The sequence below is a fragment of the Rutilus rutilus genome, assembly GCF_951802725.1.
Source record: "Rutilus rutilus genome assembly, chromosome: 18".
In the NCBI taxonomy this organism is placed as follows: Eukaryota; Metazoa; Chordata; class Actinopteri; order Cypriniformes; family Leuciscidae; genus Rutilus; species Rutilus rutilus.
Window position 1 is genome coordinate 25909813 of NC_140231.1, and position 21344 is coordinate 25931156.

General features: G+C 36.8%; 1 protein-coding gene across 8 annotated transcripts in view; it reads left to right on the plus strand.

Moving 5' to 3' along the window:
- The window catches only part of celf4 (CUGBP, Elav-like family member 4), a 93112-nt gene extending 74738 nt beyond the window's left edge, over window positions 1–18374 (plus strand). For 2 of the 8 annotated variants that reach the window (XM_084386683.1, XM_084386677.1), the window contains exons 4-14: window positions 3051–3179; window positions 5225–5304; window positions 5414–5554; window positions 5745–5883; window positions 7079–7231; window positions 7731–7841; window positions 10447–10509; window positions 10660–10740; window positions 12533–12676; window positions 15089–15285; window positions 18093–18374. In XM_084386683.1, coding sequence (XP_084242809.1) covers window positions 3051–3179; window positions 5225–5304; window positions 5414–5554; window positions 5745–5883; window positions 7079–7231; window positions 7731–7841; window positions 10447–10509; window positions 10660–10740; window positions 12533–12676; window positions 15089–15216 — 1169 coding nt within the window. In that variant the 3' untranslated portion in view covers window positions 15217–15285; window positions 18093–18374. Of the gene's footprint in view, window positions 1–3050; window positions 3180–5224; window positions 5305–5413; window positions 5555–5744; window positions 5884–7078; window positions 7232–7730; window positions 7842–10446; window positions 10510–10659; window positions 10741–12532; window positions 12677–15088; window positions 15286–18092 lie in introns of those variants that run through there. The other 6 variants (XM_084386684.1, XM_084386680.1, XM_084386681.1 and 3 more) reach the window with 6 other exon arrangements.
- Window positions 18375–21344: the final 2970 nt, after the last annotated feature.

A 21344-nucleotide genomic window follows, 5' to 3' on the forward strand; every position in this document is an offset into this window, starting at 1 on the left:
CCAACATTCCCATTGAAAACGGTATTTCTCGACAATCAAAATGTCCAAAATTTTAAATCTTTTAAAAATGTTTTTATACAAATGTTTAGGGAGCATTTTGGGAATGTTACTTTTGAATGTTCTATGAACAAATGCCCAGTTAAAGCATTTCAGAAAAAAACATTCCATGAATGCTGTATTTTTTTTGTGCTAACATTTTGAGAACATTATTAAAGACCAGATAATTTTGAACAAACATTCTATTAATGTTACTAATAACGTTTGTTTATAACTTTTAGAGAACCTTGCCAGAACGTTAGCCAAAGTTCTAAAAATGTTCCCTGTTAGCTGGGATAATCCAACGCTATCTCACGACCAATTCATACGAATTAGTACGATTTGTCTAAACCCCAGTGATGGTTAGGTTTAGAAGCGGGATCAGGGGTAGATTATACGTACGAATTCATACGAATTGGGCAACTCGTAAAATATGATTTAGCAGAAAGTGAGGTCGTATGAATTCGTACAAATTAGCCACCTCGTAAAATACGTGCGAATTGCCACGAGAGCGTGTCTTTTTTTACATATTTTGGGTATCAGACTGCTGGTTTCATTTGTTGTCCAAGGGGAAGAAGGCCTTTTTTTCTTCAAATTCTGTATCCTGGCATAGGCAATACAGGGAGCCTCCTATAGGGGGCAGTGCGCAGAGCAGTGGCATGGGGCATCATCCTGAGTGCATTATTAAACACGACTTCTCTTCTTTATAGTTAATTTGAGGCAGTTTCTATGGCATTATTTTAACAACAAATGACCCGAGAGCGCATTCATGTAATGTGCGAGCACGAATCTCTCCACTCACAGATGAATTTCCTTCACTCTCGCACAAAACAGGATGCGCACTCTCTAATACAGTGGTCTCCACGTGCTGTGCACTCGCGAATCTCCACATGCTCTCTCTCTCTCTAGAATTCGTTTCACTCTTAGAATTAATGTTGCCAAAAGACATCAAACATCAGACATCCACGATTGACTGATGAAATAACACAGTGTATCTTTAAATTGTAAAGAATTTAACAATCCATCTTTGTATGTCGAATATGAACAAATGTTCATTGCACAAATTTCATGAGATGGCATTTTCAAGCCAGTTCTCTAGTTATTTATTTTATCATTTAATACTAGGGATGCAGAATATATATCGGCCACCATATCGGTATCGGCCTATATATGTTCATTTTTAATGTTATCGGCCCAATAAGAAAAATTGAAGAAGCCGATAAATAATGGATTGTTTCCTTCAGTTGAGACACTTCAGATGCGCACTGTTCGCCATGATGGTTTTGAATTGCGTGAAATATGATTGGAATCTCTTAAAAAAGGAAAATATGGTTCAGTGCAACATGTCTGGCTATATAAAATTATAATGAGAACATTATAATTGTGTGCTTGGGACATGGCTTTTAATGGTGAGACTTTTTTTGTAACCAGGTTAAAATGATATACAAATTTGGATTTAGATTTATCGGCCAATATATCGGTTATCGGTATCGGCCAAAATGTTCATATCGGTGCATCCCTATTTAATACTTATTTGAGTTAAGTGCTTATTGTAGGCTAAACTTTTATTTTATTTATAAATATCATAAACTTTAGATTTGTAAAATGCACACATTTTATGTATTATTTGTTTTAGCTTTATACCTTTGATTTAGCCTGTGATTGCCTATGTAGTGTGTGTGCTTGTCTTATTCCGCATATGCGCAGCGCGCTTGTAAACATTCTGGACTGGAGATTAGTCTTGTTGACTGGGCAAGGGCACCCTGTCAGAGCATGTTAGTGAGCACCAGGGCGTGGACAAACACATGAACACACACAATAGTGCTCATTAATATCTCTGCTGCACCATCCATCATACTTACACACACACACACACATACATTACACATACACTTTCATGTGTAATGACATAAGAAAGTTTACCTATGCGAACCCACTAGCATTATTAAACAGAACGTTTAGTTGCTTAAAGCACATTTTCTTGTGATTACACATGAATACTGAGAAATATATTAAAACAAACAAAATTGCTAAATCATTAGCAAATCATCTTTAAAAATATATATGCTGTGGCAGTGAATCATTGCAATATTGAAAATCCATGGCATTTACAGTACATGATAAAAATGTAGCTGTGATACCATATCACAAAAGCTATAGAAATATAGCTGTTTTTTTATGCTAAACATTTTCTTTTGGGAGCATGTTTCGGGTTAATATATAATCATTTAATTATACTTTTATATTTAGATTCTTTGTTAAAAAACAGTAGAGGTCTATGGTATGTCACTGTTTATATAGCAAGATAAATGTATCCAGTATCCAGTTCAATTCCCTCTGCACCCTATAAATATGTGTCTTGTTTTTTAACTCTGTGCCTTGTCTTGAGTTTAAAACATGCAGCATTGACACTGCAATTACAGCCTAATAAAACCCTGAAACAATACCGCTTTTGTTCTCCTCACGCTGATGTGTAATTCAATAATGTCTACATAATCTGATAAATAAAAGCACAAACAATAAACAAGGACTCCTGAGGTGGCAGAATCGACTAGACGAAAGGTTCTCCACAGATATCTCGTTCATAAACTCATTTCATTAGACAGTAGAACCAACAAGTTTCTTAGCGGATTGCTGGATTTAGACACAGCAAAAGATATATTAGGTGGATAAAAAAGGGATTGATTGAGTGAAGGTGTTTGAAGAGCTTCTATTTATTTTAGGACTTTTAATAAGTTTTTGCTGCATTTTTTTTATAGCATTTTTGAATTGTTTGCATACAGTACATAGCTCATGCTTCTTCTCTTTTTTTGTATTATAAGATTCTACCATCTTTAATAATAAAATGCTCAGAAATTATTGCAAATGCGGAGGAAAATGCAAACAGCATTTCAAATAAAGTAAAACTAGAATAAGGGGCCGTGTGGATTTATTGAAATGAGCAGCAAGACATCAGATAGATGTACTGTAGTTGTCCTGTATAATATGTAACGAACTCTTTGTGTTTGTTTCAGAAGACAGAAAACTTTTTGTTGGCATGCTGAATAAGCAGCAATGTGAGGACGACGTGCGGCGCCTTTTTGAGTCCTTCGGATGCATTGAGGAGTGCACCATCCTCAGAGGTCCTGACGGAAACAGCAAAGGTTATTGGGTTCAGTCCAATTCTCTCTCTCTCTCTCTCTCTCTCTCTCTCTCTCTCTCGCTATATATATATATAATGTGTCACTGCTGTATGTTTTAAACTCAAGACAAGGCACAGAGTTAAAAAAGGCACATATTTATAGGGTACAGAGGGAATTGAACTGGATACTGCAGTGAGTAAACATGCAATACACATACATTTATCTAATTAAGGCGAGACGCTACAGGTGAATAGGGTAACATTTTTAACTAGCAGATATCACTATGAAACTTTCCCAGTTGATTACCTACATTAAGATGAGAAAAAAATGTATTACAAGTTTTCTGTCATTTAATGTTTAAATATGCAAATTAGGCAATATCTAATTAAATATGCGTATTGGATAAAGCCAAGTTAAAAAAAAAAAAAAATCATTGTGTTCACATATTAGATGGGAAAAAATTACAGAGGGATTTATGGATATCTACTTTTGTTATCCTGTAAATCAGAATATACTGTCAATAGCCTTAAAAAAAAGATTTTCGCCATGTTTTTTGGAATAAAATGTTATATAAATCAGGCTAGGAATAATATATTTACAAATCCCTCTGTAAATGTCTTCATAATATAACTAGGTACAAGTCTGGAAAGTTTGGTGTATATAGGTGCTACTGAAGTGGAGATTTCGGACTTGGAGAATGAGAGAAAAGTCATTTTGAGAAAAACGGGCTTTAAAGATTTATCATCAGCCAATGAGATTGCGCATTCAGCCCTTTTACTTTCATGATTGGTTGCTGATAAAAAGGAAATGACCATATTTGGATCCGACAGCATTGAGAGAGAGAGCTTTCCAGCGATGCATGTGATGACAGGGGCAGAGATCGCGGAGCGGAGCGAATGTTGATTAAGAACGCCAACTTTTGTTGAATTTATGAGAAATCTACAGACGCAAACAGACAAAGTGTAATAAAATAAAGACCTAAATGTGTATTTCTGACTTTTTTCACCACAAGTCTGAAAGAAGAAAAAATCTCAAAATTGACCAGTAAAAAAACCCCCGATGTTTTTGCCTGCCGTGTCTCCCCTTAAACAGTGACATACCATAGACTTCTACTGTTTTTTAAATAATAATACAAATATTATTAAATTATTATAGATTAACCCAAAACCTGCTCCCAAAAGAAAATGTTTCGTATTCTTTAAATAATAATAATAAAAATAAATTATTAACTACTTACATTAAGCTATTCCTATAGTTTTTGTGATATGGTATCATGGCTAAATTATTATATTTTTATCATATATTGTAAATATCATGGATTTTCAATATTGAAATGATTCACTGCCACAACATGTATATTTACACATAAGCATTTGTAAGAATATATGTGACCCTGGACCACAAAACCAGTCACATGGAGCAATTTTATGAAATTGAGATTTATACATCACATGAAAGCTGAATAATTAAGCTTTCAATTGATGAATGGTTTGTTAGGATAGGACAATATTTGGCCAGTATACAACTATTTGAAAATCTAGAATCAGAAGATGCAAAAAAATCGAAACATTGAGAAAATCACCTTTAAATTTGTCCATTTATGTTCACGATTGTGCTGCATTCACTCACAAAAATAAATGTTTTATATATTTACAGTAGGAAATGTACAAAATATCTTCATGGAACATGATCTTTACTTAATATCCTAATGATTTTTGGCATAAAAGAAAAATCGATAATTTTGACCCATACAATGTATTGTTGGCTTTTGCCACAAATATACCCGTGCTACTTGAGACTGGTTTTGTGATCCAGGGTCACATATTCTCTTTTAAAGGTCTGTTAAAAAAAACTAAAATGTCTGCATATAGTTTTTGGTTGTTTTTTTAATTTATACATAATATAAAATACTAATATAATATGTCATACAAAAATAACTTTGGAGTTCAAAAAACGGCTTCTTGTCCCAGGACCCAAGTAGAAAAACTCCCAAAAATAAAATATGTTGGTCTAGAAGTGTCTGTAAATGTTGAAGAGGGTGTTTTTGACTGTTTTTCTCTCTTCAGGATGTGCGTTTGTGAAGTATTCCACTCATGCAGAAGCTCAGGCCGCTATTAGTGCTTTACACGGCAGCCAAACTATGCCTGTGAGTGCCAGCACATCTGATCATGCACTTTTGTATCATTAGCACGTTTAAGGCACAAAGCATCCTCAATTGGTGTGTGTGTGTGTGTGTGTGTGTGTGTATGTATCAGGGCGCTTCTTCCAGCCTGGTGGTGAAGTTTGCAGACACAGATAAGGAACGGACCATTCGACGCATGCAGCAGATGGCCGGTCAGATGGGCATCTTCAATCCGATGGCCCTGCAGTTTGGAGCGTACGGTGCCTATGCACAGGCAAGAGCTCCCTCTCTCTCTCTCTCTCTCTCTCTCTCATTATTAACTATTTCCAACAAAACTGCAGCATCTCAGTGGAAAAATCTGTCGACTCTAAAGTCTTGTTATACACATTGCTTTTATCATTATATGATTATGTTATCTTACATATAGTTAAAGTAGCGTGTGTGTGTGGGCTTTTCTCCATCAGGTTCAGCAGCAGGCAGCGCTGATGGCATCAGTGGGTCAGGGAGGATATCTCAGCCCTATGGCGGCTTTCGCTGCCGCACAGATGCAACACATGGCCACCATCAACGGCCTCCCTGGGGCTCCCATGACCCCAACATCAGGTGAGGAAACACACACACACAGACTTTCCCAGACTAAAGGCCCATTCGCACCAAAAACAATAACTATAACCATAACTATATTAGTGTCCAGACCAGCAGACGAATCATTCTGTTTCTACTAAGCGCACACTGCAGTTATGTCTATTGCTTTAAATGCTCGAGCTCTTTAAAATCTGGTGGGTTCTGATTGACTGTCAATGTTTTCATCGTTCATCAGCTGGAAAAAAAATCGTTCTGAAGTGATTTCATTGATATTGTTTCTCTGTGCAGCTGTCGTAGTTGTGGTATTGACTCTGCTATTCTTTTATGTTTAGAACGATTTTTAGATCTATATCTTTATTGTTATATGTATCACCCTTGGTGTGAACAGGTCTTAAAGGGGTAGTTCACCCAAAAATGACAATTCTGTCATCATTTACTCACCCTCATGTTGTTCCAAACCTGTATGAGTTTCTTTCTTCTGCTGAACACAAAAGAAGATATTTTGAAGAATGTTGGTAACCAGACAGTTGATGGACCCCATTGACTTCCATTGTATTTCCATACTGTGGAAGTCAATGGGTTCCATCAACTGTTGGTTACCCTTATTCTTCAAAAGATCTTCTTTTGTGTTCAGCAGAAGAAAGAAAGTAATACAGGGTGAATGAATAGAGAGTGAGCAAATGATGACAGAATTTTCATTTTTGGGTGAACTTTTCCTTTAAGTCTTTTAATTATTCATGGCTATCATTTATGCATTTTTCCCTTTTTGAGTCATTTTTTTCGTGTTTGGTGAGAGCCACAGATGAGATGGTTTATAAGAGCAGTAAACCTGAAACTAATTTATTATATAAATAATACATGATTAATTATTATTATATTTATTTAAAACTTAAATCTGATTGAGCTTCAGGCATTTCCAATCATTGGAATCATCATCGTAATGAAATGAAGAATAAATAAATGTAAAATGCAAAAATAAAACTTGTGTTGGAATTAAAATGTAAAATAATAAGGGTGTGTTTTCCACTAATTAAACACAAAAAATAACACATTTTATTTATGTATTATGCACCAATACATGTAATCAACAGCAATATTTACCTACATATATTTTGCCTAAATATTCTTAAAAACTCTCTATTCCCAGCAAAGCCATTACGTATTTATTATGAATATTTCAAATATTGTCTCCTCTCCTTGGCCCCGCCCCCAGGTGGAAGCACGCCCCCTGGCATCACGGCTCCCACGGTGACCAGCATTCCATCTCCAATCAGTGTGAATGGTTTCACAGGGCTGCCTCCTCCTCAGGCCAACGGACAGGCCCCAGCGGAGGCCATGTTCACCAATGGAATCCATCCTTACCCAGGTACTACACACTCTCACCCACAGATATACAGCAGAATTTGGCCGGATTTTAACAGCGTTGAACCGACTTAAATTATATTTAAAAAACTCCATAGGTGAACTTTATGGTTACTTTTTGCAACAGTAAAATACATGACTAAGTATAACGCTAACATTTTTCATCATCCTTTTCTGACGATTAATGTCAGCTCTGGTTTTGTGAATTACAGTATTTCTTGCAGTATAATCAAGTTTTATGTTTGCACATAAAGCATTTTACTTATGTGTTTAGGAATATAAGTGTTCTTCTATTTGATGACTCAGCAGTCTTTTATTAAACACAAAAACATGTTATTAAATGTTTCTCGAAGCTACTTTATCTGAAAAGTGCATGTGGAGTTGTGAAATGGCCAGCGGTCGGCTGTCAGCTGTCACAGTGCGAGTCTGTGTGTGTTGTGGAGTGGTATTCATGTTCAGTGCCACAGAGAAAAGCAAATGCCTGTCTCCCGGCTGTATCCCAGTTTTGCAGGAAGTGGTGTTTAGGGAAGACTCGGAGAAGGGCGGCCTTGGCGTGGCACAGAGAAGTTGTTTTGGGGTTCAGGGAAGCTGCTTCCTGTCGTCTCTCTCAGAAGGTATAGAACTCCCTCAAACGTTAGTGTCGTATTACTGTGTGTGTTTGGTGTGTGTGTGCATACAGTTTACGGTAGACAGAGGGAGTGAAAGACGTGAGTAGTTTCTTCATGTTTGTTTGGTGTCGTCAGCTTTGTAGAGTGACTTGTTGTTGTTGTTGTTGTAGTGTGGCTATAGTTATATGTGCATGCTTTGTATTTGGCAGACGCTTTCATTTAAAGTGACTCACTCAAGGGCACGTGGTGTTAGCTCACACCTTCTGGAGTTCAGTCCTACAACCTTTTAGTTACCACGACAAAACAAGCCCCATTGAACTGTGTTCCCTTTAAAGGGATAGTTCATAATTGCTAATTATATCATTGTTTTCTCGCCCTCATGTTGTTCACGCTTTTTTATACAAAAAGGCCATATATATCTAAAATAAAATATATAAATAAAATCATAAATAATAAATTAAAATTGCTATTTCATACATATTTATTTTGAATATGCTCTAAAATGGCTTAAAATTGTGGTTTCCTTTCCAATTGGAGGAAACTTATTCAAAATATTTGATGTAAGAAGTAAAATGCTATAAAAAAATCATTTTTTTAATGATTTTAATGCATTTATATGCACCAAAAGAACTATACATATTCACCTACATACATTTCTACTCAAATGATAAAATAAAAAACCCGCTATGCCCATAAAACCATAGGACCAACAACTATCATTGAACCCCTTAAAGGGATAGTTCTCCAAAGAATATTTTTTTATTTCATCATCATCCTCACTTTCATGTTGTTCATGCTGTTTCATTAAACAAAAAAATATAGTGACATGTATGTAACACAAAAATTGTTTTATAATATTACCTGTATATTATTCATAAAGCTTCCATTTCCACAAAAAAGTCCATTCAGTGAAAAATCAGCCTAGCAACAAAACAAACATTGCAATATTACAGTAATATTAATACTGAGGTCATTTTCACTACATTCAATTATTAAAATACACAATAGTGTTAGTTGCATTTGTATAAAACAAGAGTGTGTAAGTCTATAGTGTGATACAAGAGATGTGAAAGTTGCATTACTTTCAACTACCCAGATAAGCGGTCTGATATATAGCATTGCCATGGACAATGGTGAATATTAGGAAATATATGGCATCTTAATGATGCAATTTACCAATCAGAATCAGGTTTTCCAGAGCACAGCAATTCACTGAAAATCTAGGCCGTGTTCATTTTCTTTTATATTCATACTTATTTGGAACATGAGAGTGAGTAAATGATGACAGGATGTTCATTTTTGGCTGAATTCTCCTTACTTTTAACTCTTTCCTCATCAGCATTTTAAAAAAGAAGTTGCCAGCCACTGCCAACTTTTTTTTAAATGTTCACAAAAGAGTAACGGCCTCCAGAATATTTTGTTGTATGAATATCTGAACATGCAATATATCAAAACAAAGTACTGAGACTCTGCTTTAAAAAAAGAAAAGAAAAACATTTTATTCTAGCATCATGCAATCTTTTTTTTTATCAACACTTGAATGTAAGTTTAATTTTTAAAAAGCAACATTTTGAACAAAAAGCTGATAAAATTGCATTTTTTTCCCCAAAAATACAATGTGCATAAGCAGTGTTTTAATTACTGTTTTGACACGGAGATTATCTGCTTTTTCAGAAGATGCGTAATAGCGCCCCCTACCATATAAGAGTGAAAACACGTAAAGAAAAACCGGGAAAAAATTCCGTCAATGGCAGGGAAGTGTCTCAGGGGCTGTTTAAAACAACACCGTTTTCAACTAAAACCAGAAAACTTTTTATGCATTTTGGCAGTTCATTTACATGACAACGCCATTTTGGGGGTCTGAAAATGCAAGCTTTTGAAAACGGGTATCGTCTCCCAGTGTAAACAACAAAAACGCAAATTTTGGAAAACCGTGATGTCGTGTGCATTTGTATTACGTGTTCAGTCTATATGCGCGTAGTTTTTCTTTACAAAGTGACATCGCCAACTACTGGCCTGGCAGCATAATACAGCGTTTTTAGTCATTTTCGCAGATCCATGTGAAAAGGGACCGTTTTGACAACGTTGTTGTTTACGCGAAAAAGCAAAGTTTTTAGTATAACAATGTCGTGTAAACATACCCTCATAAATGTAAGGAAATTCTGTCAATGGCGGGGAAAGAGTTACTCACAAGTCCATCAAATGAGCTCCGAACACACAATCCAGAGCGTGGATGTTGCAGTATTTACCTGTAAGTGTTTTAGCAGCGTTAAGTTACCAGGCTGTAAGTATGTGTATCAGTGTTTAGAACAGGAGCGTCGCGGGCCGGGGCTGAATTGCCTTTATTACTGTGAAAGCTCTCAGCTGATTGATGTGCCGTGTAGAGCTGTAGATCTATATTGTCCTCCATACACTCTCCGGCTGTCTTTCCAAATCTCGGGCAGCGGAGAAGCTTGGCAGGGTCCCGCGCGAGCGCCACGGCTTAATTGTTTGTGGGTTGAACGGTGAGGGGGAGGGAAGTGAGGTAAGCTCATTCCCGGCGCACAGCTCTGCCCGAACACACTCAAACGCACTCAGTGACCCCGGCTCTTGTCTCTCTCTCTCTCCACAGCTCAGAGTCCCACTGCAGCAGACCCCCTACAGCAGGCCTACGCTGGAGTCCAACAATATGCAGGTCTGTCACTCAAAAGGAGGCTGTTTGTGATTTTCCTGCTTCCAAGTTAATAAAAAGTGCATGCACTGTGTCTACGTGTGCTGGAATAAGAGGTGTGAACGTGTGTGTGTGGGGTTATCTGACACATTGGCGTGTGTGTGTGTGTCTCAGCAGCCTTCCCCGCTGCATATGGACAGATCAGCCAGGCTTTTCCCCAGCCGCCTCCCATCATCCCTCAGCAACAGAGAGAAGGTGAGTCTGTCGCAGCCAGATATGTCACCTGTGAGAGTGAAAGATTCGACGTGGTCACTCTCTGTGACATTTCCCGTAATTGGCTTTTCATAGATGTTCTATTAAAGTGAGATTTTTATATATTGATTGTTATGTGCCGCTTACGCTCCCATTCAAAAGTTTGGTTCCGCAAGGATGCATTCAATTAATCAAAAGTGACAGTAATAATATTTAGAATGTTACAAAAGATTTCTATTTCAAATAAATGCCGTTCTTTTGAACTTTCTGTTCATTAAAGTATCATGAAAAAATTTATCCACAAAAATATTCGATATTGATAATTATAAATGTTTCTTGAGCACCAAATCAGCATTTTAGAATGATTTCTGAAGGATCATGTGATACTGGTAGGAATATTACATTATATCAATGGATCGCATTTCTGGTGTGCTATTGATTACCACAGGCAATCATTTTGATTCGTCTCTCACTGTGTGTAAACAAACTGGAAACTGTTTACAGTAAATAGACTTTCCTAGCAGTAAAGAGTTTCGCAAACCCTACAGGACAAGCCAAAATTACAGATCCACAGACATTAAGTTTAAGAAATAGCCTAGAATAATCGTTTAAGTTAAATTTGGTGTTCTTGGCTGACTTTATAAAACATTATACTCAAGATTGTGGTTTCGTCTCCCTCCAGTGGCTGCTATTAAACTATACAGAAACATCTTCAACAACCACCCATGTTCATGATTTGCCAACTTTCTCTTCTGTACAGCATGTGTTTGAATGCACGTATAGATAAAGTGATTCATTTCTGCAGTTCCCATTGTCTGTTATGCATCATAGAATGGTGGAATATTTGTTAATGTTGAAGTTAATAGACAGTGATCTACACCGGTTCTTTTTAGACTGTAAACAAAACAAGTTTAAGTTCATTCAGTATACAAAAGCACCCTAGAACACATTACACAACATTTCTAAAGCCTGAGAAATGATGCATATAAAAGTAAAATAGCAAAAATACCACTCACTTTTTAATTACACATTTGTTCCAGTGGTAAAGAATAGTCAATTGGCATTGATCAAACTCAATAGCTGACCATTTTGATTATATAATTACATATTGCACGTTGTTTTTAATTGCACGGCCAGTATGTGCTGCAGTCATTCCCATTGGATGGTGGTCTGCGGTCTAACTGAGCCTTATTTATCTCAAGAAATTCAAAACTTTATGATGGGAGCAAGTGCAGTGATTTCATGAAATGTTCAAGGTCAGTCAGGTCTTCTTTCAACAGAGAAAATCATGATGACAGTGACCCGTGAACTATATTTCTTTGTCAAATCAAGGAGTTTTCTTTACCCTGATGAGAATTTAAAGAAGCCCAAATCTCCAATAATCTTCTGGAAACCAATTTTAGCTCCACTTAGCTGCACTTTTTGTTCATTTAAGCCTCAGTTTGAAGGAAGAGCTAATCTAAAACACCTTTTCGAGAGTGCCTGAAGAACCTGGAAGTGTCAGACCGAGCATTTGTTTGTACACTGTTATTTCATCTATACAACTTATGGAGAGAATTGCTACTTTCAAATGCCAGGGCAACTGCTCAATAAAGAGAAACTGTTTCAATAGTTTCTTCTTTGCCAAGTCTAATTTGCCATTTGTGTCTTTGTTTTGCCTTCTCTCTCTTTATTCCCCTCATTTCCATTTATTCTTTCTGTGCTACCTGCTCTTTTTCTCTGCTGTCTAACCGCTTCTCTAATCTTCTGTATCCCACAATCCTTTTTGTCTCTCTCTCTCTTTCTCTGTCTCCAGGGCCGGAGGGCTGTAACCTGTTTATTTATCACCTTCCTCAGGAGTTTGGGGACGGCGAGCTGATGCAGATGTTCCTGCCTTTCGGTAATGTCATCTCCTCCAAAGTGTTTGTGGATCGGGCGACAAACCAAAGTAAATGCTTTGGTGGGTAAAAATGATAAGACACCTGTGAAGATTATTCTCATTCCTACTCACACTATTAACATTTTTACCTCATTTCTCTACCACAGCGAAGCTTTCGAATAAAGCCGTGTGCACACTGTGTGCTTTTCGCTACTATTTCGCCATCTGAGATACATTTTATGGATTGCAGGGCTAAATTAAGATCGCTTAGTATGACATGTTCACCAAAGGGCGATATATTACCTTTACGCTCAATATTAGCTTCCAACGAATTTTGGTTCCATCTAAAATGTGGATTTGACCTTGTCTGCAACATATACCAAATATCTTTCAGTCATATTAACATAACGTCCAAAACGCTCTTAGCATTCCAATTGGGGTTGTGCGAAAACTGCAATGTAAACTGGTGACACAAGCAAAGTAGTAGCTAATTTGTATATTTTACACTTAAAATGTCACTGAAGTCACATCATTTAATCTGAATCACACGGTGTGCACCTGGCTTAAAACAGAAAAAAAAGAATGAATGGAAAATGAAAGGGAAAAAAAGAAGATGTAGTGTAGCATCTTTATGTCTTTAATCAGCGCGGGACATGAGGCTGAAGGAGGAAACTGCGGAAGCGTGTTCGTGTGTCCCGCTTGTGACTAATGTGAACCTCTATATTTTAATTAGCGCTATCTGCAGCTTCGCTGGCTCCTTGACTTATCAGAGGCATCCCATGCATGAACAAACACAACGCTATTCGATTTCAACTTAATATAAACGCAGTTAGCAGGAGGTGTTTCGGAGACTCAGGCGTGATGATCTGAAATGCTGAGCCAGCTGAAATGATCACAATACCTCAAGACAGAGCGACGTGAGTGAGAAAATAGATGAGAAAATGAGAGGAAATAATTTGTTAACTGGAGTTTTGCTGATTGAAGCTGATTTACACCATACACCAGAAACGGAAAATATGATAACTACAAAACTATATAATACATAATAATAAATAATGCGTTTTTGTCATAATTCAAGCTACCGTTTTAAGAAGCTCCTCTACCAATTAACAAACAACTAACAAATAGCTACAAGACCCCATAAAATCAAAGCTTTGTTTTAGTCCATGTTTGTTAGCTTCAACACTATCAATATGCTGCTAGCACACTTTGAAAAAATAATAATGATAAATTTTTCAATACACAGATTTTGTCCTATAAAATTGTCTTTGTCTCACACAGACTTTCTGCTTAAAAAGGGAATATGTTAACACAGGAGTAAATCCCTACTCAAGCAAGCAGTTTAATATGGTTTTAAAGTATATAACTTATTAAAAACAGCTTATGATATTGTTGCTTGCGTAGTAGAAATACAATTTTCATTCAAATGTCAGTACTTTTGGAGATATCTGAATATTAGCAGGCTAAGATTATGTTATCAATATTTTGGGACCAATCTCCCAAAAGAGAAGATAATAATATTATATAATATATAAAATAAATAATATTATAATAAATTACTAAATATATTATAATAAATTATATGTTAGTAATTGACAATTATTCATTAGCAACAGATGGCTTCAAAGCTAACAGACATTTTGAAAAAATAAAAACTGCTATTTTGCTCAAAGCTAAACTACTTTCATGCCTCTAAAAAAATGTGGTTAGTTTTTCTGTATGCTGCATGTTATTAACTCTTTCCCTGCCATTGACGGAAATTACACAATGCTTCGCCGCCATTGAAGGAATTTTCCAGCAATCCATGTTTCATGTTATACGTTAGGGTGCGCTATTACTCATCTTCTGAACAAACACAGGAAAAAAAAAAAAAGAGAAGAAACAAGCGATAGAAGCATTGCTTACGCACATGTAAGCTAGCGCGAGCATTAAACATTAAATAAATCAAAACTGCTAAACGTTACTGAATGAATGTCGACCCAGGACGAGATATAGGAATATGCAAGCTTTGAGGCTGTTGATGGATTCAATCTACCCAATCTATGTTTTTTGGTTCAAAATTTTGGCGGGGAAAGAGTTAAAAAGGTCTCCTGGCTAACTTCTCGCTAATTCTAGGAGTGGATGAATATTGTGTTAGGTTCTGCATGTTTTCTGTGCTTCTGATTATTGTGTATCAAATGTATGCTGTTGTATTGTATTGATTGACTTGATTGTGCATATATGTTGAATGTTAAACATGTATCTGGTAAATATGTGTCACGGTGACTTAAGTAAACTTGTTTGATACCCTTCCCTCCCTTCATTTCACGCTCACCTCATTCTTTATCATAAAATCATTTCTGGCCTCACCGTGACCCATTTCTCACACCCCCTCCGACTTCCACCTTCCCTCAATCCTATCTAACGTCCATCTGTCCATTGCATTACCTTCTCATCCATCTGGTGCTAACCTGTCGTCCTCTCTGTCTCCATCTTTCTCCCTGCATTCTCCAGGCTTCGTGAGCTTTGATAACCCAGGCAGCGCTCAGGCCGCCATCCAGTCCATGAACGGCTTTCAGATCGGCATGAAGAGACTCAAAGTGCAGCTGAAGAGGCCAAAGGACGCCAACCGCCCATATTAGCCCCGTCCCTCCCCCCAGCCACCCCTGACCCTGGGGGTGAAGGCCGCCGCTGCGCACAGGGAACGACAGGTCAGCCAAATCACCTTGGAGCCAAAAGACACACACATACTATACAAGTGAATGAATTGGTTTAGTTAAAGGGATAGTTCACCCAAAAATGAAAATTAGCCCATGATTTACTCACCCTCAAGTCATCCTAGGTTCATATGACATTCTTCTTTCAGACGAATACAACCGGAGTTATATTAAACAATGTCCTGGCTCTTCCAAGCTTTATAATGGCAATGAATGGCCGTTTCTGTTTTGAAGTCCATAAATGTGCATCTGTCCATCATAAAAGTGCTCCACGCGGCTCCGGGGGTTTAATAAAGGCCTTCTGAAGCGAAGCCATGCGTTTGTGTAAGAAAAATATCCATATTTAACACGTTACAATTCTAGCTTCCGACCAAACGGCCATACACAGCCTACTTGTGCCTAAAGTGCAACTTACGCAACTTGTGACGTTGAATGTAGCGTAGTGTGTACGTCGCATGTACGTCGCATTACTCGCATAAGTTGCGCTTTAGACTTAAGTGGAATCCGCTCGTTTGCACAGTTCGTTTGGCCGGAAGCTAGTTATTTTACTTGATAAAGTTTTAAATATGGATATTTTTCTTACACAAACGCATGGCTTCGCTTCAGAAGGCCTTTATTAACCCACCGGAGCCGTGTGGAGTTTGTTTAGGATGGACTATCCCTTTAATTAGCTCAAAAGAATGACGTTCACTGTCCTTGTTCTTACTCGACACAATTCAGTTAATGATAAAATAGTCTTTTTTCTTACTGATATGTAGTTTCACTCTGAAATTTCACATTACATGAGTAAAATGGCTTGTGAATGTGGTTTCATGTTGACTTTAAGCCTGCAGTATAACAGCAAATGATATTAAAAAGGACTGTGGCAGAGGGGGAAAGATTAGTCGTCTCCATGTAGCTCATATCATCTCACATCTCCTCATCTAAATGAAGATGGAAAATCAATGATGTGTCATTAATTTACCCTGCTGATGCCTTTTACTGGGCCAAGTTATTACCTACTTACAAAGCTAGTGAGCCATCTCCGCCTCTGTGGACGACACAGTACGGCTCCTGCACATCTCGACACTGACCTGATACATTAAAACTCTTCCAGCCAGCCAAAATCATTTAGCTAATCAGTGTTTTTATCTTGTTTTAAGGTAAAAAGATCTATACGTCCTTAAAACAATTTTAAAAAAGCTACATTTTAAGAGAATATCTGGATCTGGACGTAAGATTTGTTTCGATTTATTTTTATCAGTTAAGAAAATGATTTTTTGCGGTGCATAAAATCGCAATCAAATGGTTTGAAGAACAAACAAGAAGTTGCGGATGTACTGAAGGTGGTTTTTTTTTTTTTTTTTTAAATAGCCTTAGTTTAGTAGCTCTGAATGCAAATTCATGATGTGATTATACAAAAATATGTATATATGGCATGACATGTATCTATTTTTGAACCATTTTCCCTGAAGAGAAAAATACTTATATAATTATAATAAATTATAAGTAAACCAGTTATATAATTTACAAATAATAATTGCATTAATATTAACAAATAAAACATCAATAATTATTATAAATAATTACTAACATTATTCATAATTGATAATTTTTAAAAAGTAAAAAGGTGATTCGTCAACTTTAGTACGCCAGCAACAGATCAAAAAGCTAATAGACATGAACTAAAAGCCACAGTAAGTGGTCTTCAAAGCCGCAGTGAAACGAAAGTAGCAACACATCTGTATTTTGAGGTAAATCCATGTGAAACGGCTTACCAATTTATTTATTTTTTAAATATAGGGTGGGGACTTGGTTCTATCCATCAGTTGTTGATTGGATTTTGAGATGTGGGTGTGTGCTAGCTTGCAGGGGAGGAGTTTAAGCAGACTAAATGATTGGAGAAGAGAGAAGTCTGAGGTCCTGTTATGATAATTTGATTATGGGTCCCTTAAATGCATGAACGTTTCGGCAATCATTATTACATATTCGGGTCTTTAGCGACCCAGATCTTTATCTAACAGGATGGATGTATACCTGTCGCGATGATATAAAACTCCTCTGATATTAGAGTTACAATTACAGAAGAATAAAATAAAGCATATTTTGTTTCCTCTTGGAGCTTGGGAGGGTTCGGTTTGAGCAGATGTTTTATACCATCATCACTGTCCTCGTCAGAGCTCATTTATTCAGCATCTGGCTCATACTCGCCATCTCAAACATATTCTAAAAATTTTCAAAATCAATATTTTGATCACTGAGAGCTTCTTCACCAGATTCACCATCAAGCGACAGTGACAGTAATATTTGATTGGTTTCAGAACTTGCTCTGCAGTAAATCGCTGAGCCATTTCAAGTTTTGCTGATGATACTTCCTATTCTTTTGTTTTCTGCCTGCGGTCACTATAAGTGAAACGTCACTTCATCATTGTGTATCAGACATTCCCACCTTGTGGAATAAAGCTGAATTCAGTCATCAAAGATTCAATTATTGTTGTGCAGAAAAAAATTGCATTAGCAACCCTATAGAATTTTTACAAAAAATGAATGAGAAAACAGGCATTCTTTTATATATTTTTTTTTCTTGTCATATTGTTTATAATGAATTGATTGAAGAATACTAAGAAGGTTGATGTGTAACTAAAAAATGAATGAGGAGGGGGGGGTAGTGAATGATGTCCCGGGTCACAAAAGACCTGAGGTATGCGTTTAAGGGTTAAAAGAAACATATGCATGGATGAATTGCATTTAGAATAGATGGGGTGAATTTTCATTTCATGCCAACTTTAAATGCTTCTGTTCTTTTTGTGTTTGCTTCCCAGGTTTTGTAGAGCTGGAACACATGTTGATAACATGCCAAATGTATTTGAAAACAACAAGATCAAGATCATCGGGGCTGGGGATACAGTACAGCTGAAGCAGGACATGAGGAGGACGTAGCCGCGTGATATACCACCACCACCACCAGGCTCAATGGACCTTTTTGGACTTCAGTGTTTAACTCAGGGGAGCTGCGGTGTAACTGGACCACACCGTACTCCCTTCTCTGAACCCCCGAGCCCTTATTTTGCAGGACCACAGGACACATTACTGAAGACCAACACAAAAATATATATATATATATATAAAAATATATATATATATATATAAAAAAAAAAAAATATATATATATATATATATATATATATATAAAGGAAAAAAAAAAGAAAAACAATGTAAGCCCTCAGAAGGCTCTGAATCTACGAATAAGTAGTATGGGGGGAAAAAACACTTTTTAAAACTAAGATAGACTTTTAGATGGAAATCATGTAATATTGAACACGTCTTTGGGAAAACTTTTTAAAGAACTGTTTTAGAAACCAACAAAACGGATTAAAAAAGAACAAAAAAAAAATTGAAAGACAGAACTTTTTGGAAGGAAGTGACAATTCAGGACACGAACTTGCTTCGACTCGGGATGGCCAACTTTTTTTCTTGGAGTGCCTGTCCTTTTCCAGGGGCAACGGCTGCCACAAACCGCAGCCTCCGTCCGCTGGGAGACTTACCTGTCATTCCTTAGTTGTGTAGGGACCAAATGACCAAACCTTTTTATCACAAATGAAAAAAAAAGAGAGAAAAAAAAAAAAAGACTCATATCTGTAACATAATCGGACCACTGCATCTCTTGCTGTGCCAATCGGTTAGAGTTGTATTTAAAAAAGATATATGTATAAAAAGAACATATATGACTATATGCATACATATAGATTGCTGATATGCTTTTGAATACTGGCAGAACTATTTCCGATGGTCCGTCGAGGCCGCTCACTTCGCTAGTTTACAATTACTGCTCAAAATGAAGAATATTTATTTTTATTTCTCTTCTAGTTTTTCTCTGTGGTGAGAGAAAGGGTGCATGGGAAGGGTTGTTCCATAATGCAGCCTTACCTTTTCTATCTTATGTCCTGACCTTGTAGTTAAGAGACCATCTTAAAGAGGTTTGAGATAAACAATCCTGTTTATATATAACGTACATACGATATGTATATGTATAGCAGACGTTCAAGCAATATGTATTCATATTTATGCACCTGTACAGCATATATATGGATACATACACGATATTAATCCCAAAACCCATATATGTATTTATATGCATATATTTTATATGTGTGTATATATAGAAACCGGCTATTCAATATGTAGAGCTGTAATTTTTTTGTAGATTTAAGCTAGAGTTTGAAACATCTGCTCTGCTTTAGACTTTTACCACTGGGAAGAATCTCAAATCGGCAGCTGCAATCTGCAGGCATTCCTCTCGATCCGATATAACGTTCCGCATCCGCCAACACACACACACACACACACACACATTCAAAAAAAAAAAAAAAAAAAAAAAAAATTCAGTTTGTGTATGTGTATATGCTACTTACAAATGCAAAATGGCCTCCTCTCGTTTGAGAGTTTCAAGAGAATCAGGATCATTACGAGATAGTACAGAATACGAACATATCCGCCCTCCGCAAACATTCGCAAACAAACGACGTTATTCACTCGAACCGAGCGCTGGCTTTATCGGTTTACCGTCGAATCGTCAGCAGTGCGTCCTTGCACCTGGCAGCACTGTGCTACGACACCGCTAGCAGCCATTCATTATTATGATGATGATGTCAAAACAACAGAAACACTCTTCTTCTTAATAAAAATAAAAGAAAGAAAAATAAACAAAAAAGACAACTACTATAGCTACAGCTAACAGCGAAGCCTTCTAATATTTGTTGACATGACAAACCTGTGCTGTGCAGCTTGACACCGCCATTTACAGATACACCTACTCGACGTTCTGCTTATGGTTACAATGAAGTGGGCATTATGTACGTTTTGCACAAGTATCGTCAGAATCCGCATCACATTGCGTTCACACGCGCAGCTTCGGAGTTCTGACTGATTGGCGGGAAGTTTTTCCACTAGATAGGGTCGAGGATGGAACGTGAGAATTTACCATTGTATTTATTGCTGATTAAGGATTTTAATTTTGGTTATGCTTTGCAACTGCTCTATTATACAAGATGGCACTATTGTAAATATATGATAATTTCAGAGCTGGTTAATTTGCTTTACCGCAGAGTAAAGCGTCTGTACAGTGGGGGGTGGGGTGGGGGGGAAGCAGTAGTCAGTTCACCTCATTTCGAAGGGGAATTCAGTTCTGAATCGACGCGTCTTCAGACGGGTTCCGAGAATGTTGCATTTTGCCTTCTAGATCTTTCCGACACATGATCATTCAGGTATTCCAGGATCGTTTGCAAGTAATGCATTCCGTCTGTTGGATTTCAGTGTCACCTGTCTTTCTCTCCCTTTCTGTCTTTCTGTCTCACGCTCATCAGCTCCCTCCGTGTTAACCGTTTCAGCTGCAACTGTTTACATAGCAATCTGGAAATGTAGAGTTGACAAAAACCAAGAAGACAGAACAGAAATTTTATTATAAATATATACAAGTATATACATGAACTACTGAATATACTGTAAATGTTTTTTTGTTTTTGTTTTTTCTTCTCTTTTTTGCTCTGTTCCTCTGTATATAGGTTTGAATATTTTATAATCTTTTACTTCTATCTAGAAGGACTGGATGACAAAAAAAAAAATTTAAAGACAAAAAACGAAACTGGATTAAAGCAGGTAAACTCTAGTCCTTAGAGATGCATTATGGTTGTAAGGTATTTAATCACGGAACATAAGAAGAGTCAATCACATTTGATCCACGTCACTTTCAGAACTGCTGCCAACATGCTATTTATTTGCCTATTTATGTACTCATTTGTTCATTTATTCAAATGTCATTTATTTATTTATTGCTTCATTTTAAAATACTAATATATGTTGTTGTTTTTTTTTTCTTGTCATTTAAACGATGCTTTTTATTTCAAATATATTTTTACATGTTTTTGTATTGTGAGACACAATGGAACAATGCAACTGGCAGAATCAGGGTAAACCTTTATGGAGAATGTAGAACTCATGAAGGACTGGTGTGCTGCACCTGTTAGAACTGTCTGCTGTTTTCTTCTGTTCTGCGATTCCATCCGTCTGTCAGAACA